Raw genomic sequence first — 24,720 nt, 5'->3', positions numbered from 1 at the left:
CCCCGTGTGCGTGTGTGATCATTTAGCAAAAAAAAAAATGCAGGTTTGCAGGTCTGTATATTGTTTGACACTCTTTTTGACGCTCTTAAGGATTTGAAGAAGATTTGGAAGAAAATATGCAGGTTTGCAGGTCCTGTATATTGTTTGACGCTCTTAAGGATTTGAAGAAGACTTGGAAGAAGGCTCTTGAAGTTTGTTTTGAAAAGCCCGCAAGGGTTGGTCCAGCTGGTTAAAGAGAGGACATGTATCCTCTTGGTCACAGGTTCGACTCCCGAAGGGAGCAGAATTTGTGATTATGCCTCCTGGATCAGAGCCTGTCGCGCTTAGGTGCGGTTTACCTTGGTTCACGTAGTTTGCAGGCTATTGCGTGAGCTCGCAGTGCGGTTTACCTTGGTTCACGTAGTTTGCAGGCTATTGCGTGAGCTCGTGGGTTTACCCAGTGCGCACAGTGCGGTTTACCTTGGTTCACGTAGTTTGCAGGCTATTGCGTGAGCTCGTGGGTTTACCCAGTGCGCACCCGAAGGGTAGCGGCTGCGGGTTCCTACGTTAAAAAAAAAAAAGTTTGTTTTGAAAAAATTTCCTCAAAAGCTCTTGGAGTTTGGTTTTGAAAGAATTTCCTCAAATTTTAGCTTAAGAGATTGAATAGAGAGATTATTGGAGATACTCTTATACTTTTAGTTTATAAGATGATTCTATTGAAATATTACCAATGATCCGCTCATGCCTAAATTAAATTAAAAATTAAAATTTAACATATTTGATATATTCAATTTCATATTATAAATATTATTTGAATATTTAGAACAGACGATACCATAATAATAATCGTCTTGAATAATGTAGTTGAAATGTATGAAAATTTTAGCTAAGGAACCCGCTTTTCATGGAAAATATTAAAGAAAAACATACACAAATTTTCAACAAAAGGCAAAGGGGTTAAAAGTCACAATCGAGTAAAGTAAGATTCGGCCCCAATGGTGGCCCAAAAGCTCCATCCCCCGGCCCATCTCACCTAAGATTATGTCCCACAGAGAATAACCCCCCAAATTCTCTGCATTTAACAGAGATCTTGCAGTGTCACTCTTCCGTGCATTTTCGCCGGCGAAAGTTCACCCATCTCCGATAACAACCGGCGGTAATCACTTCTCAGGTATGTGACTGTATAAATAAAAGATACATGCATGTGAAAGAAAGTTATGGCTTTGTCCATTAATTTGCAAGTTTCTATTTGCATATAGCCATATAACTAGTTTAGTCGTATCATACGCATTGCACTTCCAAGACTAATTACTTGGTTCACTCAAGTTTATGCAAAGCAGTTTCTCGAACGAGAACACGTTTTAGTGTGAGAACAAAAGCGTGTTTATACTTTATAATAATATTGGGAATGTTGATTAGGTTTTTTTATTTTATTATTTTTAAATGACTTTGATAAGAATGTTATATTGACTGGCGTATTTTGTGCAGCTAAAGGATGCTCCAGTCCTGCTCTTGTGGATGAAATCTATACAGCAAATACCCCGCATTTATGTGGACTGAGCTAGGGTGTTTCGGGAAGTTCTCATTGGAAGTGAAAGAATGGGAGTCAAGTAGATAAGCAGATACATAACATCAAAGTTATCAACATGGTATGCTTTGAAATTCCGATATACTCATAAATGTTTATTCGTTTATGTAATTATGTCATAAATCATGGATGTTATATTATATGATAGAAAATTACTTTTAGAGATAGAAGATGTGTATGTGTTCGTACCCATTAAGAGAATCTCGACCAACATGTGCATTCTTGGGACTTCTAGATAGGAGCTTTAATTAGTAATTTGTGCAGCTCTTATTTATATAATTAGTCACTTCTTATTCAAAACTGAATTTATCCATCTAACTTGCATGAAAATAGTAATTGTGTACAGCTAGTGTAGCAAAATGTAAGAACATGCCAATTTGGGTATTGTTGTAGTGTTTCAGCCAATCTTTCATCTATAAGGTGGCTACGAATAATCCGACTGGAATTTAGCCATTTAGGGTAGTGGTTAGTATCTTCTAACATACATGCTGTATACTCACTTGTGTAAAGTGTGTAATATTAAATGATAGTTACCAAAAAATGTAAATACAGTGGAAGTTATATACTAGTTACTGACTTGATTGACGCATTGCCGACTAGCATGAGTATATCATTGTTTTGGAATGATTGATTGTTTAGAAAGAAGGAAAGTAAGTATTTAAAATTTGGAGAGAGAGTTGGGATTAGAAGCTTCACAATATATAAGATAAAGAATGTTTCATAAGAGGAAAGGGAACACTTGCAAAATCCTTTACCCCCTCCCCCTTCTCTTTTTACATCTTTATATAATCGGTAATATTTGCTCAAGTTTGAAACTGGTTAACCTTTTAACTGACAATGTGCTAACTTTTTTTTTAATTTCATAATTAATTAATGATGACTACCGTTTAATCATCTGCAAGTCCAATTTAGTACTCCAACCCTAATGTCTGTTCAGCTTGTAAATAATGTTTAGTGTGCGGGTATTTTAGACTGTTGGTTATACTGGTTGTTTTACAAATGATTTTAATTTTGTGTGGCTTTCAGGATAGGGATTTCTGGACAGCAAATGGATCAAGAAATTTAGATGTTGGTGAGGTGACTCATAACAAATCCTCTAGATTGGAGCAGAAGCGATCCCAACGGTGGTTCCTGGATAGCTCTGATACAGATATTATTCCCAACAAGAAACAAATTGTTGAATTTCCAGGCGACACTTCATTCTCTGGGCTTCTGACCTCAACCACTTCTCACTGGAAATATGCATCGAATTCTCAGCCAGTTACTGGCCACTTTCATGAAAGACCATTTGACCCAGAAACTGAAAGGGGTATGAATTTTGATCACTGGAATGCTTCATCAGTTGGCATAAGCACTATGAATCTGGGAAGAAAGGTTCTTGAAGATCAATTTGAGAACAGTTCCTTATGTAATCACAATTCAGGTCTCGACTATAGTGGCATTAGGAAAGTCAAGGTTAGCCAAGTCAACGACTCAGAGAATTACATGTCTGCTGCATTAGAATGCTTTTGCGCAAATGGTGATAGTGATATTATGCTACTTTCTCATCCTTATAGCAAGGCAGCTGATGCATCTTTAACAATGGGACTCCCATTCAACAAAAAGGATGAGAGTGCACTGACTAACACTTTTAACAGGGAGGATGGCAGTTTGATATCAATGGGTGAATCCTATAATGAGGATGATTGTCACATATCAATTGGTCAAAGTTATAAAATAGACAATGACCCTATGATAAAGAGTTATTTTCTAAACAAGGATGACACTGATGTTCTGGCAATGATGGACAACGATGCATTCAAGGATAGGGATGATGTTATACCAGTTGTTCAGTCTTTCTGCAAGAATGATAACAATGTTACGTCAATAGGTCAAATCTTTAACAAAGAAATTGATGCTACTCTATGCATAGGCAAAAGTGCTGATGTGAGTTCATTTTCACTAGGGCACACATGCAACAGCATGAGTAACATGGGTTTACCGATGGGTCTCTCATTTAGCAATGGAGAAAGTACTAGCATATCTTTTGGTGGTTTAAATGATAATGAGGACGGAAGTCCTGGTGAAGGACTGGAATGCAGTCATGACTTGCTAATGGTCCAGTCTTCAGTTCTAAATTCAGAAGCACTAAATCAGAAACAGTTGATCGATTCAAATGCTGATTTACTTGCAAGTGATTCTCAAATGATTAGCCATGTTGATTCTTTTCCACATAACAAAGTGGAGCAAAAAGTAAACAGAAAGGCTCCTCTAAACAATTTCCCATCAAATGTAAAAAGTTTGCTATCAACTGGTATATTCGATGGAGTGCCTGTGAAGTACGTTTCCTGGTCAAGGGAGGTAATCTCTTGTTGCCATGAGTTTTTCTTTTAGATAAACTTAACAAGCAACAACTGATGGCTAGACTTTATACTTGTGTGTGGTAGACGGAGCTTCACGGTAAAATAAAAGGTTCTGGATATCTCTGTGGTTGTCGCTTGTGTAACTTTTGTAAGGTAAGTTTTCTATAAAGTGTCTGCTTTTAGAAGTATTGTTTATCTCATTTGAACTCCTAAATGTACAATGTTTGGTTATAAACAGGTAATTAATGCTTATGAATATGAACGTCATGCTGGTTGCAAAACAAAGCACCCGAATAATCATATATACTTTGATAATGGGAAGACAGTGTATGGGATTGTCCAAGAGCTCAGGAACACACCACAAAATTTGTTGTTTGAAGTTATGCAGACAATTACTGGATCACCCATTAATCAGAAATCATTCTGTCTTTGGAAAGGTGATGTTTTCTGCTTATTTGTATTTTAGCTTGAGCTTCTCTTATAATTTTACTTGTGAGTGTAGTCTATACCCTCTAGAATGATTACTGATTTCCTTCGATGCAGAATCGTTTCTAGCTGCTACTCGTGAACTTCAGCGTATTTATGGAAAGGAAGAAGACAAACAGCCACAGTAAAATGGTTCACTTGCTTTTTATGCTGTATCAAGTCTTGTTGTTATGCTCAGGTGTATACATCTTGTGTCATATCTTATAGCTCTCAGTTCTGACGGTCCACTTGTTTAAGAAGTGCAATAGATGTACTGTGCAAGCGTTATGAATTGTCTCTAGTTCTTAATGAAATATATTACAGTTTGAATGGTAGCTATTGAGGCTCATGTAATATCTATTTATGTTAGCTTCATTCTGTAAAATGGTTCACTCTTTATGCTATATCAAGTCTTTTTGTTATGCTCAGGTGTGTTCATCTCGTGTCATATCTAATAGCTCTGAGTTCTGACGGTCCACATGTTTACGAAGTACAATCAATGGATGTTATGAATTGTCTTCAGAAGTTCTTAATGAAATATATGGATATCTGGATGGTAGCTTGTGGATACCTTTACGAAGTTTATTTACAGACCTGTTTCCACTTGTAGGTGGACACTGACTGCTTGTCCAAAAATATATCAAGATAACTTTACAGGTTAACTGACACCATTGGCATTTGGCAGAGCCATGTCTTGTGGATTTGTATTTTACTGCACTGTAAAATTTGAATCATGGTAAAAGTGGGTTTCTTGGCTTGGTAACTGCCTCCAGGTTTTAAGTAATGGTGGTATAGATTATGGGGCCGTTTGGGTTAGCTTAAAAAAAGTGACTTCTTGCTTATAGTAAAAAAGGTGGAGTAGAAGTGAGAAGTAAATAAGTGAATAAAGTGTTTGGAAAAAAAGCAGAAGCTGTGAGAGAGAAGCTAGCATTCTCAGCTTTTTAAAAATGCTTCTACTTCTTTACACAAACGGGTCAAGAAAAGCAGAAGTCAGAAGCAGCTTCTGCTTCTAGTTGCCAAACAGGCCCTATATGTGAGTGTTCGATTAAGTGGTCAGTTAAAAGAATCAGAGGTGGAATTCTATTTCAACTGTTTGGTACGTTGATGACAATTCATTTCCGAATCCGTAGCTACAAATCTTTAATCGAATACCAATTTATGCATATAACTTCTCATTAGAAATGGTGGTTCAAAATTACACATACTATCGTTAATATCTCAACTTAAAGCCTAGAATCACTGCTCAGAATATTCATCACTTGAAAAAAAGTAGTACTGCTCAGAATTTGATTGATCTGTGTTGTCCTTGGCCTGGGACATCGCTCAGAATTTGATTGATCTGTGTTGTCCTTGGCCTGGGACATCGTAATGATATACAGACAGGAGACCACCAACATTTAAGAAGGTTCAATGTTTAAATAGCCATTGTTAATTGCTACTGCAATTATAAACTCTTTTGTAGAAGCAGACCCCGTTTGCATTGTACTGCGTTTTACATACTTTCATCCTTCACTTCCACCTCAATGACTCAATGAGCAAGCGTCCATTCGGCAAATATGAGCACAGTTAATATATTCAACTTCACAGCAACTTTTACATATAATAATATATTTATAATTTGGTGTCGACAGGTATGTTTCATTGCGTGTAACAAGGTTACAAGATTTTGGGGTGATCACTCATAAACAAGTAATCAAGACAAATGCATGATACTAAAATATGGAAGTGCAAGAGAGTAATATATGAAAGGGCACTAAAAGTATTCATGACAATATCATGAAACACAGTGAACAAAGAAGAGGCTGCCTACTTGCACACTGCAAGGACATACAGTATAATGAACTAAACAAGTAAAACTCCTATACTGTTTGATTCTTAAAATAGGAACTATTGCTCAAACACAACTTTGTAATAATTATGGTTCTAGTGCGAACAATACAAGCAATCAAAACAAAACAAAATATCCTTACCACCGCGGTATTCAACTTTCTTCTCTAGTATACCACAGTAATCAACTTTTCACCACAAGATGAATATCTATTAAGAACCACAGCAAGCTGATTTTTGTGAAGCTGCAGAGGTCCCTGCTCCCTGCTCTTGTTGGTTGATCTTAATAGTTTGCGGCTGCAGAATTCAACATTATGGTTCAGTAAAAGCCATGGTAAACAGAAGGACATCATCCACTAATTGGGCTATAATTATCTAATCTCCTTGTATTTTCCGAATTATATAGCAAAAAGAGGTTTCAAACTCATCCAAACGGTATAAATGGCCGACCAGCTACTTGAGTTAATTATGTGAAATAATATAATATTTGACAAAAGCTTTCATTGAAATAGCCATTAATATATTGACCAATTTTTTGAAAAGCATGCTCATCACGAGTAGGCGCAAGATTTGTAAGTCAAAGTTCTAATTTACGTAAATTCTGAACTCTGCAGGAACCCATGAAGTGCATCTTAAATGGAAAACTCAGCACAAAAAACTCTAAAAGAACGAGGGGGTACATAATTGAAACCAAGTCAGAAGCCAAAACATGTCAGTCTCGCCTCCCCCGCCCCCAACCCAAACAAAACCCTAATACATCTGCCTAAATTTCTCTAGTTACATCTTTCTCTCATTCAATTCTGCCTTTCTCAAGAGTAAGCTCTACCATCACTTTAGCTGCGACTCTTTACTGACATGTCTACAAGTATGTTTTTCTAGGTACTCTGTTACATTTTGTGAATTTGTTATTATGTTCCATATTGCCGTAATTTATACATTGGCTAGCAACAAAACTTGTTCATATGTATATGCATTATAGAATTATTTTAACGACTAAAATATTTCAAACGAAGCACATTTAAATTGTGCTTCGCAAGTTGCCATTCTAAATCAACTTTATATTTGTTTGTGCCTTTCACAACACTAGATATTGTCTTCATGCTTTACCATAGGAGAAAGGAGTACAAAGAAAACTATAACTTTGTAAGCAATTGGGTTTAGAAGTTCGCACCTCGGTCTTTGAATCAGTTTCAGCAAGTCTTTGCTTTATATCCTTGGCAATTGAAAAGAAAACCTCTTCTACATTCATATTCGTCTTTGCACTCTGTTTAAATTATTATAACACCAAATGACAAAAGGATAACATTTGATTATGAAAAAAAGTAACATGTAAATTTACAGTTGCAATACGAGACATTAACAAGTTTACTCACAGCCTCGAAGAACTTAATGCCATATTCATCAGCAAGTGCCTGCCCCTTTGAGGTGGGAACAGCCTATGCAAAAAAAAAAAAATAGAAAAAAAAAAGATTCTCTCAGATCAATGTTGGTGACATCTAAAGCAAGCAATAACAAAAGTCTGTACACTACGCGACAATAAAAAGAATATAGCAGACCCTTTTGCTTTCATCCATGTCAGCCTTGTTGCCCACCAGGATCTTGTTTACATTATCAGAAGCATGTTGTTCAATGTTACGGATCCAGTTCCTGATATCTACAAATGTGAACAGGCGAGACAATAAAGAACAACAAAAGTAAAAAATTATAAAAATATTAAACGTCTTAACAAAATTAGAGCGGAGCATCAGCGAACTTGCAAGCAAGGAAGAAAAACTATGAATGCAGCAAGAAACATTATATGCAGCTAGTAAGGCCATTGAAATATTGAATAGAATTTTCTGAAAAAAATAGAACAACAATCAGCAGAAACAATGTGCTTGACCTAGATAACTTATTTAATACACATAACAAAAACGAAGATGTGTGTGTGTGTGAGAGAGAGAGAGAGTGATAACGAAAGAGGGAAAAAGGAATTACTGTTGAAGGAAGATTCATCAGTTACATCATACACCAGCAAAATACCCATGGCTCCACGGTAATAAGCTGCATAAGAGGGAACAATGTTTAGTGTATCATTGCTTAAAAAAAAATATTACTATTCTAAAAAAAAAAAAAAACAACAAAGAAAGTGTTGGTCGAACTTCTGAAACATCTTATAACATATTAGACACATGAAAACTGAAAACCTAGTGTGCTCAATACTCATTATCTGACTCTTCATTTTGTCCAAAGTATTCGTGGCTTGGACAAGGGTATGGACACTTAGACACTTATTTTAGGCCAAAAACATAAAGATTATTCAGAAAATTGCACAGTACAATGCTTAAGAACACATCTATGTTGGAGATTACATCCTGGTCTAGGTTGTTACTAAAACATCATACTCATATTAATACATAAGCCAAGATGATGTCCTTATTATAAAATAAGTACAAGTCAATTTCATAATTCGAGCCTCAAACAAAAATGAAAATAATTTTTAAATACTAAATTGCACACTTTCTGATTAATGATCATTATGGAAGTTAAAAGGAGAACTGGGTGCAACAGATATAAAGATGATGCCAAACAGAAGATTTATGAAAAGCAGAGCTAACATGTCACATAGCACCACGACACTATAACCACGATATACCCTCACTTGAGATGGTGAAGTAGTTCCGCAATGCCGTAATAGAATCATAAACCTCTCAGTATCTATTTTCAGACGGAAAATATTGTGATCTGTTCCCAATTCCAAAGCTTATACTCAGCGACTTGCATAAATATCTTCATATGTATTTATTTGTGTGAATCTTTATATTCTGATTGTGTTTACATGAATTGTCACAGAATATGGGTACATACTGAAGCTATAGCAGTTGCAAGTTATTATATTTTACAACTGTGCACTAAACTTATGTTCTTCCTGGAAATCTAGAGCTTTCATCTAAAAACATGTGCACTTCCACATTCTCGGGTCTTGCTGCACAAAAAGAAACTTCTTTTGTTTGTACTTTCCACAGATAAAATTAGAAATATAGTCAATTTATTAAATCGTGATTGTCCCAGAGGGACAGTGCTCGCGTAATGTCATACACCAAACCATGTTGTGTGGAAATCTAAATTCATATTACTGAGGCATCTTTCACATAGCTTTCTAAATTTTACTATATTATATGATCAGAAGAGCATTGTAAGTTATTGCAGACACATCATAACATCACATGTATTTCTACAAAGCAAGAGATTCAACACTGTCTCCCTCTATACATACCAGTAGTAATTGTTCTGAACCGTTCCTGACCCGCAGTATCCCAGATTTGCAGTTTAATTCGTTTTCCGTCCATCTCAATTGTTCTTATCTTAAAATCAATACTATAAAAAACATCCATTGGTTAGTACTTGCTCACATATTTGCCCTTAAAAAGGACCATGTAAAACTATAGGAAGACAAAATGTACCTACCCAATGGTTGTAATAAAACTAGTGGTGAAAGAACCATCTGAGAATCGTAAAAGGAGGCAACTCTTACCCACACCTATGAGCAAAGGTAAATATATTGAAATTGAGAAATAAATGAGAATTTCATAAAACAGATTGGTAACTGGTTCAACATTAAGTGGAATAGTTTAATAAAAGCTAAAATTCTGGTTTTTAGCCTGAGAGAAGATAGAATTATATATTTAAAAAAAAAACCTATGATTACAATTTCAAGTTTGTCTTAAATTGGAAATGAGCGAACTGAATAATTGTATAAATTATAAATGAGAAAATCAATGCACAACAAAGACAGTGCAATCAACTTTTCATACAAAACACACCAAACATTGCAAAATTCCATTTGCACATTAAGAAGAAAGTTTAAACTGATAAGTGCAAATTAAAATGGTTCTCCTGCACTAATAATCATAACCAGATACACCTCACTAAATTACAGTCAATTGTTCATATTTAGCTTCAAATTTTTTCTAAGCATGTTCATATTATTATATGGTTTTCTTTATGACATGTAAATGCAGAGGAAAATACACGGAAAAAATAAAAATGCTTACAATTGTATACCAAAACTTCGCTCACAATTTAACACCGAAAAAAGACCAATGATTGGAAAACAGGCGACTCTATAAGCCAAAATATCCGTACACATGGCACATTTTATCTCCAATATCAGGGCAATCGTTCCGTAAAGTAGCACAATTCATTAGTACACCAAAAATGACAAGTCATGCTAAAAGAAGTCAGTCTACATAATTTATTATTTAAAACAAAAATTGTTGCCGCACGATCAACGACTAGTTTCCGACATAACTAAAGGGGATCATTCGACAAAGAATCACTGCAGATGTAACACATACAGTCTGTCTGTACAAATTAAGCTAGGTACAATCTAAATAAAGATAAAACGAAAAGACATTATCATCAAAAAATGATCACGCGCCTAAATAGAGAGCATGCAGCATTGTGAATAAAAATACACATAAGCAAACACAAAATAGATTTTAAAATACATTCGGCAAATTTGAATTGAAATCGGAGAATTTAAAACACAAACCGCTGTCACCGATCAAAAGAAGCTTGATAAGGTAATCGTAATCGGCTCGAGGTCTAGCGGGCGGAGCAGCCATTGTGTGTGTACTTTCAGATTAGTGGAACCCTAAATTGGCGGTGCAGTATAATTAGATCAGAAACCAGAACAAAGATGAATGTAAAAAATGCATAAGATTTGATTATGCGTACACAGTATAGAATACATACAGAAATGGAATTATAATAAAATTACCTGATCGGATAAACAAACGGAAGGGGTGATCTATCTATTATTTTGAGAAATTTTTTAAAAATGGTGTGAATACACTCAGCAGTCACCAGAACGACAGCACCGGGTTGTCGTTGAGTGACTTTTTTATTCTTTCTTTCATTTTTTGTGAAAGAATATTATAATATTGACAAATTGATTCAAATTGCACAATATTTTAAATAGTATAAAAACAATTTTATAATATCCTAAAATAATTTAAATAAGTAATATAATTTTTTTAGTTCATTACTATCATAAAGACGTGATAAATTATGAATCGTGCATTTTATCCGAAAATACAAGAATATAAGAGACAATACTGTATAAATATGAATGAGTTTGAATTTTGGCTCCCTTTTATTTATGACCAGTTTGTTCAACCACTTTTCAAAGCTAACCAGTTTTTTTTCGAGTTTTCAAAACTAACCAGTCTAATTCATATGAAAAATGACGACCCAAACCAAAAAATTATAATAGAATTGGGCGCTCTTTCAAAAGACGACCCAAACTAAACAAAATTTTAATAAGGGTCACCGTTTGAAATGGTGTCCCAAGCGGAGCTCAACTGACATCCCAAACGGAGCTCAATATTTGTGTTCTTTGCGGGAGAAGTATGTGTTGTAGGACATCGTTATCATTACCAGCCCTGTGTTAGTCGTGTATATCACATGTACGTTCTCGGAAGTATAGTACAAGAAAAATTACCTCTTAATAGCAGTGTTCTAAAAATCTCCGATTTAACCGATAAATCCCCTGAAAGGTCGGTCACCGATTCGATTTTTGAAATTCGATTAATCCTTATATATATTTCTTAATGTAAGTATATATGAAAAATTATTAAAATTAAAATACTATATTACTTTAAATATGAATAATTATAAAGTTTATGAATATAGTAAATATATTAGTTACTAAATAGCTAAGATAATAATAACTGAATATTAAATAATATTTTAATATTAAAATAAATCCGATTTTCACTCCGATTAATCCTTCCGATTTCTGATTAATCCCTGAATCGGTAGCTCAACCAATTAGGTCCGATCCCCGATTTCTGTAACACTGCTTAATAGAAATAGCAGGTTAAAATTTCTAAAACTGAAACATATTAATATAGTCACTCGTATACAGTGTTACAGAAATCGGGAATCGGACCTAATCGGTTGAGCTACCGATTCAAGGATTAATCGGAAACCGGGGATTAATCGGAATTAAAATCGGGTTTATTTTTATTTTAAAATATTATTTAATATTTATTTATTATTATATTAGCTATTTAGTAACTAATATATTTACTATATTTATAAACTCTATAATTATTCATATTTAAAGTAATATAGTATTTTAATTTTAATAATTTATCACATATACTTTGATTATGAAATATATATAAGGATTAATCGGATTTCAAAAATCGGATCGGTGACCGACCTTGCGGGGATTAATCGGGAATTTATCGGTTAAATCGGGGATTTTTAGAGTAATGCTCGTATATAAGGAACTGCAGTAATTTGTCATACTTCAAGTGCTGTATTTTCAATTAGGTGTGTGTCAATAGGTTTTATAGGTTCACCCCTCCCAAATATCCGATTGTCAATTTCTGTTTTAAGAATATAAAATTCTGTAATTTGGCATCATGTATGTTTAGAATACCAAAAACTAATTGAAAAGTTATTTCATATTGCGAATTGTTTAAAGTTCATACAGGTCTACTTCTTGTCAATATGATTGCCTTACAATTACATATTAAGTTCTATACCGTTGCAGTTAAATGAAATTTAAATTGGAACTTGAGTGAGATGACCCTGGAAGTCAAAACTGATTGTTTGTATTTTACATCAGTTGAGCTCCGCTTGGGGTCGCCCTTTGAAAGGGCGCCCAATTCTGTTATAAGTTTTTGGTTTGGGTTGCCATTTTTCATATGAATTAGATTGGTTAGTTTTGAAAACTCGAAAAAAAACTGGTTAGTTTTGAAAAGTGGTCGAACAAAGTGGTTATAAATGAAAGAGAGCCTTTGAACTTTTATGAGAATCGTAGAGAAAATGACCAAGAAATGGGTTGTGGCATTTCTTGAAAGACATGCAGACTAAAATATAATTTAAATAATTTTAAAAAGTAATTGGAAAAATGAAAATTATAATCATTTTTCACCATCACTCTCAAATTAGAAATAAATTTCATTCTATTTTCATCTCATCTCATTTCACATCTGCAGTATTAAAATCAAGTTTATACACTAATTATCATGTTCCATTACTCTCTCAAACTCGAACATGTTAATTTAAAATTTCAGTTTCCGTACAAAAAAAATCTCGATAATGTTTAAGTCCCCTTATATATAGCTAAGAAATTAAGATTTTAAATATGTATTTATTTATAAATTATCTATAAATCTAATTAAATGAACCAAACGAAGAATTTTTTTTTTTTTTTTTTTTTTTTTTTATCACCGGTGAGAAAGTTGGACAGTTTTCACGCATCTTTAAAATGGCCTGACAAGAGAGCGTAGAAGCAATCTTTTGCTATCTTCACATCGAAGTGCCCAACCAAAATTATTTGCATGCCAACCCACCATTTGTTGCACTGATGTTAACCGATAAATTTGATGTGTATTAATATCAATTCATTCACAAAATTAATACTCCTATCATTAAATTAAATTTAAACGACATACTAGCGCGTTAACCTTACATCCAAGTTACAACGATCAGAAAACAACTGTAAATCTGGTCACGAGCCACGGCCGTCTGCACGTTTTATTAACACGCTGCTTAATTAATTGTCTGACTAATCCCCAAAATTCGATAATGTATCTGACTAATCCTATTTTAATCATCTGACATATGGAACCACGTAGACATTTTATCTAACACTTTTTCTATCTCCTTGCTTTTTCTCTTTTTTATTCACCGCTGTGGACTGAGCGGGAACCCCTCACCTTCTATATATTCATTCTCTTTGCTTCGTATCTTAACACATTCTTATTTTCTCTCGAGATCTAACATTCTCACCCTGCTTTTAGGTACATTCTCAACTCTGTTTTTACTTTTTATTATTGTGACCTTAATTTTGCACTATTTTTGTACATGTATGCTTGAGTTTTTTGATTAACAACTCGATTTTGTAGATGATAAGCCTTTTAATTGTTGTGAGGTGTTTGTTGCATTAGCATTATGCTCGATCTACTTTGATTAATTTAGGCTGGGATTTTTTCACTAAGCGATCGAGATTCGAGCTCGAAAATCGACTCGAATTACATATAAGATGTTTGAAATTTGAGCTTGATTACAATTTATGGAAACCTGACCTTGTTGCAGCGCACAATGACTCCAGCCATCGAAACTCAGACCAAGACGGCCAATTCCAAACCATCTCCGCACATTCCTTTGAATGAAAGAATTCTTTCATCCATGACCAGGAGATCAGTTGCTGCACATCCTTGGCATGATCTTGAAATAGGCATGTTTTTTTTTTCCGATGAGACCTGGTCCTCGACATAAACTTATTCTATTTCTGTAATATATTCATGTCATAATATGGAATTGTTTATGACTTGTTGCAGGACCTGGTGCCCCAGTCATCTTTAATGCTGTAAGTATTATTATTCGTATTGCTGATAATACTTTATTAAAAATCCGGGTTGCTGCTTATACTTCTCTGAACCAGAAACTAAAGAAATTTAACAATGCACTCTAACAAGAGATAACAAGAGACTAGAGAGAGATTCCTTTTTTTTTTTTTTATTTGGTGGTATGATTTGAGGTTTGTACTAAAATAATACATCAAGTTGCTCCAATATAACTTAAGACTATAGATTATAGAGTGCTCTCTATCTACAAGCATACTTTCTCACCTATTGGGATGAGTCCCTGGATGAGTGTTAATGAATAGTAACTGGAATCACGTCATTTAACACATAAGAAGTATTTGAAAGTTATAATATGTTGGTAATTTTTTAGCCTCATATAACCAGAAGGTGTTGCAACTATAAATTTATACATATATCTGTGTTTTGTGTTCCAGTTTCAGAACTGATCATTTGAAAATTTTATAACAAGCCTTACACTAACAGTTCAATAATTAAAATGTTTGATTGCTGCAGGTGATTGAAATTAGCAAGGGCAGTAAAGTGAAGTATGAACTTGACAAAAAAACTGGGCTCATCAAGGTAAGGAAGCCTTTTTACTTAATGCAGTTAAACTATGCCACCTTTTTCCTCCAAATATCTCATCACATGCTTCTGATTTTTGTGTGCAGGTTGATCGTGTTCTTTACTCATCAGTTGTCTACCCCCATAACTATGGCTTCGTTCCTCGCACTCTCTGTGAGGACAATGACCCTATAGATGTGCTAGTTATAATGCAGGTACCATTTCTCTGCACTTGTATTATACATAGGCAAACTTTGAAAAAGTATGCAGTCCTGTATCGTGGGAGGTAAAAAAGTAAATTTGTGTGCACTGAAACATACTTTGAGATCGTAATAACTAATAATTATTGGCAACACATAGCTAGCATCTGTAGCCTAATGGCTGAAAGTGTTTTGTGTGACTTGTCAATGTATTTACCCCCCGACCCCCCCCCCCACCCCCCCCCCCCCCCCCCCCCCCCCCCCCCCCCCGGAGTCCCCGGAGTTTCTAAGTAGTCTGGGCCTCTGGGGTGTTGAACCAGGTGAGCGAGAAATAGGCAATGCACCCTGTCCCCTGCTTTATCAAATTAGTGGTAGTCCTGGTACTTACATTTAAAAAGATTCAATACTACCAATTGTGCCATATTAAATGATGAGAAACTCTGTCTTTGGCCTTTTCATTTGAGATCTTTAATAAATGTAATATGTTAAATGAACAACATCCATGTTTGAATATGGTGGCAGGTGGCACTCTTCAAAACTCATGTGTGTGCACATAAAACTTTGTTGCTGTAGTAACCCCCACACATTTGACATGCTTTATAGTAGGTCTTAGCTTACCTTAATTGCCGCCACTTATTCAAGGTCTAGTGATTATTTTGGATCAGCTATGCTCAGTAGGCCATGTACCTGCAAAATAAATATCAAACTTTCACTACTTTCTTTTGTAACACACAGCCTTGGAAATCAATACTTATTATCCTATATCCATAAATAATTAGAAGATTGATATTTATGCAAGTATTTTTTGTATATTTCACTCTATATACAATCTATGTAAGGTTTTTTTTTTTTGGTGTAGTCAGGTGTGTATTAATTCTTTTATGTTTGTAGTACAAGCTAGTGATGCATATGGACACAGACCCAATTTATTGAAATGACAATAACATTTTAGATGTACTCCTCTAATTTGTGCACTTGGCTTCTTAAGAACTGGGAGATTATGACTTTTAAATTGCTGTTGTGGCTTTTCAACGTATCCAGGAACCTGTTCTTCCCGGATGCTTTCTGAGGGCTAAAGCAATAGGCGTCATGCCCATGATTGATCAGGTAACTAATTTTGATTGACAAAAGATTCTTCTTTTGCTCAGTGGAGATATGATAATATTGCTGAAATTATAGGGAGAAACAGATGACAAGATAATTGCTGTTTGTGCTGATGATCCGGAGTACAAGGACTACAATGACATCAAGGATCTCCCACCACACCGTTTGGCTGAAATTCGTCGCTTTTTTGAAGATTGTATCCTTTTACGTTCCTTAAAAAAATGGAGCACAAACTCGACTTCTAGTTTCCGTGGCATATGCATATATTACTCTTTAATTGCAGTCCTATAGGCTATACTTGGGCAGGAAATTGTTATATTAGTAACTTTAACTTAACAAGTAATCAGACAAGAAAAATGAGAACAAGAAAGTTGCAGTTGATGATTTTCTTCCTGCCACAAAGGCTTATGAAGCCATACAGCATTCAATGTAAGTGATGAAGCTTTACCTTTTGATTTCCAATATGATTATACCTACATGTTGGTTGTAACATTTTTGGCGGTCTCTTTTTGCTACAGAATTTTTGTAATTCTGTCATTGATTATATATTTAGACATTTTCATTTCATGTATCTTCTGAGTTCTGCCCATCAGGCCCCTTATTTTCAAGTTTTCGTGAATTATAATATTTCTATCTCCAGTTGCTTATGCCATTCTTTTGAATGAATGATTCTGATCTGAATTCCATTTTCTTTGCAGGAATCTCTACGCTGACTACGTAGTTGAGAGTTTAAGACGGTAGCTTTTTCCTCCATACACCAATGAACAGCAGTCTGTGCAAATGCTTTACTTAAAAGTGGGAAAAAGATCTTAGTTAGCGAACCAAAAGAAACTATTAACCTTATAGTTGATGTCTTGATGATCATGAAGAATTTGTTAGGATAAATGGTGATGGATCATCCAATCATTTATATACCTACCTGATATAACATATGTGCTTGTTTTCTCTTTGGGCACATATGGATAATTTCTTTTTCTGTTTTTACGATTCGCTTGTGGATATATTCAAGCATAATGTATACCCAGTTTAGAGAATGAAGTATTAATTTTCACAGGCCGCTGTGCATATATTATTCTCCCCAAGACTCATCTGATGAAAAATACCCCGATACTATACATATTAGAAACGGGAAAATATATTGAAACGTCCTTGAACTATTCCACTTTTATTCGATAGGTCCTTGAACAAAAGATTCCCCAAACCGGGTCCTTTAACTTTTCAAAATTTTGTATCAAGTCCTTCCGTTAAGTAGATTCTAACGGACGTTAGAATCTTTGCTGACATGGCGACACGTCACCAACTGATCCACCAGAATTATTTTGACATGGCGACACATCACCAGATGATTTGTACATACGGCCATCATCATTCTCACTCTCTCCAGCACAATCTTCACTCCACTCTTGTGCCAATACATTTTAAACACTTTATAACCAAGATCACTTCGAACATACTTTTGAAGTATGAAAATAGATAACACATCCAATTTCTGATTAAAAACATACTCGACCTTACCTCCATTGTAGTATTTGATGCCACGCTCTTGCACGATCACACTTCCGTGATGAATGTACAAGGTGATTTCGGCCTTCATGTTTGTGAATAGATGGCGAGATAATTTGTGATGATAGTATGTATTTAGTGTAGTGCGTTTGTGTATAGAAGCTGCCCAATCTAATTTACTGATTAAGAACCCTAATTCCCTTTAATGGAACCCTAAAACCCTCTTTGTAGATTGAAAGAAATGAGTGAATCGGGAGATATAAACGCGCTTATAAACTCACATGCAGGGCATGTGACTTGTTTTTTAAATTTAATTTCAGTTTAATTTCATTTTTCTTTTATTATATGTACAATCAGCGCCATGTCAGCGATGGATCAGCATTAGTCGTCGCCACATCAGCAAGATTCTAACGTCCGTTAGAATCTACTTAACGGAAGGACTTGATACAAAATTTTAAAAAGTTAAAGGACCCGATTTGAGGAATCTTTTGTTCAGGGACCTATCGAAGAATAAAAGTGGAATAGTTCAAGGACGTTTCAATATATTTTCCCTATTAGAAACAGATGCAGTACACAACTACCATCGCAGCTACTCCTGTTTTTACACTCCATAGCTAATATCATCACTTACGAGTTATAAACAAAGGGGAAAGCAAGTGAGGAGGAAGTAAAATTATATAACTTTTGCTCCTACTTGTGCTCTCAAGTTTTTTAAAAAGACGAAAACAAGTGAAAATGAATGCAATTATAACATAATTTAACTCTAAAAGTAGGATGAAAGTGAAAACGCTTTCACTTACATTCATCTACTTTCTCTCCTACAAAAATTCAGAAGCATGGCCTTATTTTAGCAAAGCATTGCTAATTGAGTAGTAACATTCCAAGTGAATTAATCAACAGAAGTCATATATTTGACACTTCATTCCCAATTAAGATCATTTCAAGTACTAATATAGGACAATCAACAACAATTACAGTCCAACTAATCTCTAAACAACCACTCGGAGACTTGAACAATTACATACAAGAAGCACCAGAATAACTGCAACCAGAAACATCCCTACCAATCTAACAAATCTTAAGCAGCAGCTTTCCTAGGGGATTTAGTTGCCTTGGATGGCGATTTGGTTGACTCCTGACTCGCCTTCTCTGATTTCTTAGGCAACAGAACCGGGTTAATGTTGGGAAGAACGCCTCCATGAGCAATAGTAACTCCAGCAAGCAATTTTCCAAGCTCCTCGTCATTTCTTATAGCCAACAGTAGATGCCTTGGTATAATCCTGCTCTTCTTGTTGTCTCTGGCTGCATTTCCAGCCAACTCCAACACCTAACCACAGAATAATAAACACGTCAATTATCCATAGTCATTGTCTTATATCGCACTCAATAGTCAATACCCCCTTTCTGGTTAATTAGGGTTCCGATTGGTACAATTTTCACAATCAATCATACTCAAATACATATAATATCATAAAATGTACTAGTTCAACACCAAATCATGACTTTACAAAAACAAGTAAACATCACTAATTTGCGCAAAAATGTATTATAATTAACCACACAAAAACTAATTACCCTACTATTCGAGATCTAATTTCAACAACAAATAACCAAAAAACCTAACCAAACTTCAATTAATTCAAGTAATTAATAATTAATCAACAAAACATAAAAATTAAAGCACAATAGTAGGTAATAAGAGTGTATACCTCAGCAGCAAGATACTCGAGAACGGCGGCGAGATACACCGGAGCTCCGGTACCGACACGCTGAGCATACCGGCCTTTTTTGAGAAACCGGCCAATCCTACCGACCGGAAACGTGAGTCCGGCCTTGACGGAGCGAGACACCGGCTTCTTCTTGGGCCCACCTGCTTTCCTGCCGGCGGCACCTTTCTTCACTTTTCCACCGCCTTCCATTTCCGGTTGGTCGTCGGAGATGAGGTTGCTGTAAGTATACAATTAACTGCACAAGGAGATCAGTGTATGAATAGCATGAAATAAGTGTGTGTATATATGTTGATAGCTGGGAGCAAGATGAGCAGCTTGATCTTGATCGAGGGTGCATTGTGCTGTTTCTACCGTTGGATTTGTTTTTTATCGACGGCTGTGTCTGTTGATATTGGCAATCCGTGTGCTCGGTGACTGTCCACTGGGGAATTGCCACGTATTAAATAATTGAAATCATAAAATTACACCCGTCTTTTAACATAAAAACATGAATAATACTTCATGCAGTAAAGTAAAAGTCCGTGCATTTTTGTAATTTACAAATAATAGCTTGTAGAGTATCATTTATGATTTTAAGTGAAATTTTTAGTATTTAGTTATGTTTTGATAATATAACATAAATTTAAATATTTTATTTTATTTTAGAGATCAATAGAGTTATCAATTTATTTTAATTAACAGCTATCAATTTTTTTCTGTCCTATTTCAAATTTTTTGATTAAAACCAAATGACATTCTCATGTTCGTTTATAACAATTATTTTATCATCGTCATCATATCAAATTTAATATCCACGGCCACTCATGCTCTCTATAATCAACATACAGCGTTCTCGTTTTCTTTCAACGAACAAAATCTTCAACTAATCTATTTGCCATTAATATAAAAACAAAATTTACTATATATGATAGATATAACGAAATCTTATCACAACTATAAACAAAATATAAATACCAAACTCCTTATCTTCCTCTTTCTCCTCTTTTTTTCCCTTTGCACCAATAACAAGAACTAAAAAAGGCATATCAGTCTTTAGACCGTCGTGTCTTTCTTTATGCTATCGAGTTTATTAACAAACCTGTTTCCACTTGTAGGAGGCCAAAAATATATCAAAATAACTCTACAAGTAAATGGGACTATTGGCAGAGTTATTTGTCTCAATTCAATCTAAACTAACTCATGGTATATTGCTATCTCATGCCTTGTGGATTTCTGTCAGTATTCTACTGCACAGCAAAATTGAATCATTGTAAGTGGCTTACAAGAATATTGTGGTGATCACTCAGAAACAAGTTTTTATGACAACTTGCAAAATAATCAACTCCAGTTTAGGTATAAAGCTAAAAAAGAAATGCAAAAGCGCACTCTATGAATGGGCACTAAAATATTCGTACAATTTCATAAAACACGGTGAACGGATAAGAAGGCAGCTACTCGCACACTGCAAGAAAATACAATATAATGAACTAAACCAGTAAAACTTCTATACCTATTGATTTCTGGAAATAGGAATTATCCCACAAACACAACTTCGTAATAATTATTGGTTCTAATCAACCCTGTCATCAGGATTGCACATGCCCTGGAAGATGGATTAATCACGGACATGTCATCATATTCACTAGTCATTGTATGAACTAAGAAAATGGACTGACCATCATATTTTGGAAATTTCAATCTCTTTAAGCACTTGCTCATAAGCTGCCAACATTGATGATCGCACATTTGCTACTTCTTGAAGAGTCTCCAAAACTGCATTATGAGAAAGTTAGGGAATCCAATATAAACAATATAAAATGTTCTATGGTCCAATCTACTTTTAAATGCTACAGGTTTAAAAGAGAGGTACAAGAAGGTTACGTTGTGTGGAACAGGAAAAACGTGTAAGCTACAGGATAACAGGAAAAACACACAAATTAGATCTTTTAACTGAATGAAAAAAAGATTATATAATTTAGCAAAAAAAAAAGGTTATATAAGCACACATGTAACGCAGAGCAACCAGGAATGAAGAATAAGTCCAAACAGACTGCTGAACAGATTGGTTACAAGTACATCAATAAATTAGAAGTTCACCTGTCTCAAACGAAAGTTGGGCATCCCTCAACTTAGGAGACACAAGAGTTCCAAACATTGACAGCGATTTTGCTCGCTCTTTTTTAATCTATGCATACAGATATAAACGAATCAGTAAGACAATATTATATATCAGAGTTGAGACATACATATGACTAAGAGTAACCCATTTCTGATTTTCCCAAAAATGTGTTACTTGAGGCGAGCACTTCATAAATTTGTGCGAAGACTAAATTTCAATTAAGTCCACATTAACGGAAGTACATGTATATTTAAGAATTTTGCTTTCCTTCACCTATAACATCGGTCTTTCTTACTTTGGAGGTTAACTGTGAGTCACAATGATGGGAGGCAATACACTACACAAGTATTTTAGTAAACAATCTATCTTATGCTGCTATTAAACTGCATAAGAGAGTTTACCATTGATGTAACTGATACAGAATTTTTCTCAGACTATTCTAGTCAAAACGAATTCAAAATGTTCTTTAAACACTTACATTGCTGTTGGGCGTATATGGAGAACTCGGTGATGAAAGAACTTCTGGTCCATTTTCCGACCGTTTCTCCTGATGTTCTTTACAGAAAGAAAGAGTGCATTTACAAACACAATAGGAATCAGATTAGTCTATATTCAAACTTGACCTGAAGGAATACACAACCTAGCATTATGACGTATTAAGTATTCTGCATATATTTTTCAGGAGCTACAAAAAAAAAGAGAAAAGCTTAGCATTAATGTAGTTAATACATATTTTCTCATCAATGAATTTTTTTCAAGCCCTGCGGTAACTATACTTTTATAGTCACCAGGAAGAAGGTTCTTTATTGAACTCCACCATATCTTTGCAGCAGTTTCATGATATATTGCTTGGAAAGAAAGAGGAAGAAGAAGAACGTAGCAAAGGACATGGATGCACCTTCAGTACTATGAGGACTGCTAGATTTCCGCTGTAACAACTCATCTTCCTCAAATTTTCCTCCCTCGGGGCTAAATTCTTGATTATCAGTTGATAGCCATTTGTGTAAGGTAAAATGTGGTTGCTTCAGATTGGAGTCAGCTATATAATAAAAATGAACATGTAATAAGTATTAGAATACATTTGCAATTAATTTGTCAAAAAATCCATTTAATATACAAATAACTTGAAAATAATGTAGGTGTGGATGTTTAATTGCAATAATCTATAATAGCAGGAAGCTACTTAGTCTATGTGGATAAAAAATGATAAAGCAGAAGCCACTATGTGGCTCAAAAATGAACTTCATTGCAAGTTTTTCCTATATCCTCGTGTATTGATGACATAAATATATGATACACTTCCTGCCAACAAATCTCTTTTACAAGATCAAGAGACTTGCCGGAAAGCACCCATCTAGTATACATCAAAGAGTAGATCTCTAGTTTTAAATTGAAGACATTAGGACCATTATCATCTAATGCCTAGCAGCCTTAGCTTAATTATTAAAATCATACCATCACCATGATCTACTTCCATTAATGTTGCAGCATGGTGGTACTTGAGGTCAAACAACGCACTGCTCACACGTGAAGAACCCATCGACTGTCTAGCACCTGCCAGTTCAAACCATCCCTGTAACAAGAAGAATGAAAAACTTATTAAATACGTAAACTGATAAAATCCCCAAAAAGCTATTTTGAGCCAATTCCAGAATTACAAATGAAATCCTAGTATCCAAACACACCATAATGTTACTGTATATGATAAAGCATTAAATAGTTTCTACCAAACAACAGAATCCATAATATACCATTTCCTGCATCAAGAATTCCTTTTGCAAAGTTACAAACCAGACATTTGATGTCAATAACCCTATGTGCAATATAGTTTCATAATCTAGAAGGAACTAAATTTCTCCACAGTTCGGTTACTGAGTGAACTAACAAACTTGACAGAATGAAATTAGCCTAGAAGAGATAAATTTCTACTCAATTCCCCCAATTTAACAAAAAATACTCATTCCTCCTCCCTACTAGTCTCATTCCACTACGCGTAATATTTTCCATTCCCCCCTTGAATTGTATTCTCACTTTCAGAGAATTCATTTTCAAATCAAGCAGTTACTATAACAGAGACTACAACATACATACGAAACAGATTTGGAACAGAACACAAAAAAGATACGAGATTATACATCACGGAGTTTGGAGGACAAGGAATCCATGAGAAGAAGATAATTGTTAATGGAATCAAGAAGCTCCAAAACAGTCTCATCTTTGGGTAATAATTGGGCCTCTGAGCAGCTGCTTTCGACTTGGGCTTCTTCTATTTCAACGTCTTGATGCTTAGAATCTTCCATTTTTGTATCTAAATCGATCACCCCCTCCATTCCAGATCTCTGTCTCTCTTCTGCAAGCAAAACATGGCCCTGTAACAATAATAACTTTTCTGTTATAAACTCATGTACTCTGCTTTGTTAATAAATAATAATTTACACACGTGTATTTCACTCAAATTTTATTTTATTATTTGTAATTTTAATAAATTTGATTTTAATTTTATGAAACTTTTCGATAAAATATCATAGAATTGATATAATTTTTTTTAGCATTTAAACACAATATTACTAAATCTGATTTGGAACATCGAAGAATATGACAAAATCTATCATCAAGTCCAAAAAAAAAAAATCAATATTCATCATGATATTGTAATGGATTTTAAACAATTGAGGATCTCAATTGAATATAATCGGATTTTTAAGTATGATATAAAATCATGATTAAATACCACTAAATTTGATAACATAATTTAAAATCTCATTTAAATATCCAAAAAATATGATACATTTTTCAAAATTCGAATTAAATACACTCAGATTTCATGAATGTTTTTTTTTTTTAAATTTCAATTGAATACACTTCCCATCTTCTTTAAACAAATTATATTTAAGGATATAGAATTTAAGTCTTATATACTTCCACCGTCCCGTCAATTTCTATATAATTTTTCG

At 34.6% G+C, this 24,720-nt stretch overlaps 5 protein-coding genes across 7 annotated transcripts; 2 read left to right on the top strand and 3 right to left on the bottom strand.

The window, feature by feature from the left end:
- The first annotated feature begins 976 nt into the window (after positions 1-976).
- Positions 977-4,798, top strand: LOC108227436 (uncharacterized). Its single transcript, XM_017402571.2, has 6 exons — positions 977-1,150; positions 1,468-1,628; positions 2,594-3,907; positions 3,994-4,062; positions 4,148-4,346; positions 4,453-4,798. Exons 2-6 carry the CDS (start codon positions 1,626-1,628, stop codon positions 4,521-4,523), a joined length of 1,656 nt encoding a protein of 551 aa, XP_017258060.1. The 5' UTR covers positions 977-1,150; positions 1,468-1,625; the 3' UTR covers positions 4,524-4,798.
- A 1,296-nt stretch (positions 4,799-6,094) lies between these two features.
- LOC108227437 (ras-related protein RABE1a) lies at positions 6,095-11,095 on the bottom strand. The gene is made up of 9 exons (XM_017402573.2): positions 10,964-11,095; positions 10,736-10,837; positions 9,649-9,721; positions 9,458-9,558; positions 8,179-8,244; positions 7,758-7,855; positions 7,575-7,637; positions 7,373-7,465; positions 6,095-6,498 (listed from the first exon to the last, which is right to left on the bottom strand). Exons 2-9 carry the CDS (start codon positions 10,806-10,808, stop codon positions 6,415-6,417), a joined length of 651 nt encoding a protein of 216 aa, XP_017258062.1. The 5' UTR covers positions 10,809-10,837; positions 10,964-11,095; the 3' UTR covers positions 6,095-6,414.
- Positions 11,096-13,843: 2,748 nt separating this feature from the next.
- LOC108227438 (soluble inorganic pyrophosphatase 4) lies at positions 13,844-17,488 on the top strand. Of its 2 annotated transcripts, none has more exons than XR_010284502.1 (9): positions 13,844-14,003; positions 14,299-14,440; positions 14,544-14,572; positions 15,084-15,149; positions 15,239-15,346; positions 16,373-16,438; positions 16,511-16,631; positions 16,776-16,864; positions 17,134-17,488. XR_010284502.1 is itself a non-coding variant. In XM_017402574.2 (9 exons), the coding sequence occupies exons 2-9, from the start codon at positions 14,305-14,307 to the stop codon at positions 17,174-17,176; spliced, it is 651 nt and encodes a 216-aa protein (XP_017258063.1). In that variant the 5' UTR covers positions 13,844-14,003; positions 14,299-14,304; the 3' UTR covers positions 17,177-17,488. The 2 variants fall into 2 exon arrangements, 1 of the variants encoding a protein (XP_017258063.1); XM_017402574.2 differs by having other exon boundaries at positions 16,783-16,864.
- Positions 17,489-18,827: 1,339 nt separating this feature from the next.
- On the bottom strand, positions 18,828-20,001 carry LOC108228077 (histone H2A). Its single transcript, XM_017403553.2, has 2 exons — positions 19,648-20,001; positions 18,828-19,265 (listed from the first exon to the last, which is right to left on the bottom strand). Exons 1-2 carry the CDS (start codon positions 19,855-19,857, stop codon positions 19,017-19,019), a joined length of 459 nt encoding a protein of 152 aa, XP_017259042.1. The 5' UTR covers positions 19,858-20,001; the 3' UTR covers positions 18,828-19,016.
- A 1,002-nt stretch (positions 20,002-21,003) lies between these two features.
- Positions 21,004-24,163, bottom strand: LOC108228076 (uncharacterized). 2 transcript variants are annotated; one of them, XM_064079538.1, is made up of 7 exons: positions 23,902-24,163; positions 23,222-23,339; positions 22,665-22,805; positions 22,245-22,321; positions 21,745-21,832; positions 21,324-21,420; positions 21,004-21,250 (listed from the first exon to the last, which is right to left on the bottom strand). In XM_064079538.1, the coding sequence occupies exons 1-6, from the start codon at positions 24,094-24,096 to the stop codon at positions 21,326-21,328; spliced, it is 714 nt and encodes a 237-aa protein (XP_063935608.1). In that variant the 5' UTR covers positions 24,097-24,163; the 3' UTR covers positions 21,004-21,250; positions 21,324-21,325. The 2 variants fall into 2 exon arrangements, with proteins under 2 accessions (XP_063935608.1, XP_017259041.1); XM_017403552.2 differs by having other exon boundaries at positions 21,004-21,109.
- Between the last annotated feature and the right edge of the window lie 557 nt (positions 24,164-24,720).

This window comes from Daucus carota, chromosome 6 (genome assembly GCF_001625215.2).
Source record: "Daucus carota subsp. sativus chromosome 6, DH1 v3.0, whole genome shotgun sequence".
Classification (NCBI taxonomy): Eukaryota; Viridiplantae; Streptophyta; class Magnoliopsida; order Apiales; family Apiaceae; genus Daucus; species Daucus carota.
Note: the sequence above shows the minus strand (reverse complement) of the source record. Positions and strands in the feature narration are given on the sequence as shown.

Bases quoted from the DNA above. Each gene is read 5' to 3' on its own strand.
- LOC108228076 (XM_064079538.1), bottom strand. From the start codon at position 24,096: ATGGAGGGGGTGATCGATTTAGATACAAAAATGGAAGATTCTAAGCAT. The intron at 23,340-23,901 runs GTATAATCTCGT...TTCTTGTTACAG, and splicing joins TGTCCTCCAAACTCCGTGAT to GGATGGTTTGAACTGGCAGG. The intron at 22,322-22,664 runs GTGCATCCATGT...CTTTCTGTAAAG, and splicing joins CAGTCCTCATAGTACTGAAG to AACATCAGGAGAAACGGTCG.
- LOC108227438 (XM_017402574.2), top strand. From the start codon at position 14,305: ATGACTCCAGCCATCGAAACTCAGACCAAGACGGCCAATTCCAAACCA. The intron at 14,441-14,543 runs GCATGTTTTTTT...GACTTGTTGCAG, and splicing joins TTGGCATGATCTTGAAATAG to GACCTGGTGCCCCAGTCATC. The intron at 16,439-16,510 runs GTAACTAATTTT...CTGAAATTATAG, and splicing joins TCATGCCCATGATTGATCAG to GGAGAAACAGATGACAAGAT.
- LOC108228077 (XM_017403553.2), bottom strand. From the start codon at position 19,857: ATGGAAGGCGGTGGAAAAGTGAAGAAAGGTGCCGCCGGCAGGAAAGCA. The intron at 19,266-19,647 runs GTATACACTCTT...TTCTGTGGTTAG, and splicing joins TCGAGTATCTTGCTGCTGAG to GTGTTGGAGTTGGCTGGAAA.
- LOC108227436 (XM_017402571.2), top strand. The intron at 3,908-3,993 runs GTAATCTCTTGT...TGTGTGTGGTAG, and splicing joins ACGTTTCCTGGTCAAGGGAG to ACGGAGCTTCACGGTAAAAT. The intron at 4,347-4,452 runs GTGATGTTTTCT...CCTTCGATGCAG, and splicing joins ATCATTCTGTCTTTGGAAAG to AATCGTTTCTAGCTGCTACT.
- LOC108227437 (XM_017402573.2), bottom strand. From the start codon at position 10,808: ATGGCTGCTCCGCCCGCTAGACCTCGAGCCGATTACGATTACCTTATC. The intron at 8,245-9,457 runs GTATGTATAGAG...CCTCTTATGCAG, and splicing joins GTTCAGAACAATTACTACTG to CTTATTACCGTGGAGCCATG. The intron at 7,638-7,757 runs GTCTGCTATATT...TTTTTTGCATAG, and splicing joins ACATGGATGAAAGCAAAAGG to GCTGTTCCCACCTCAAAGGG.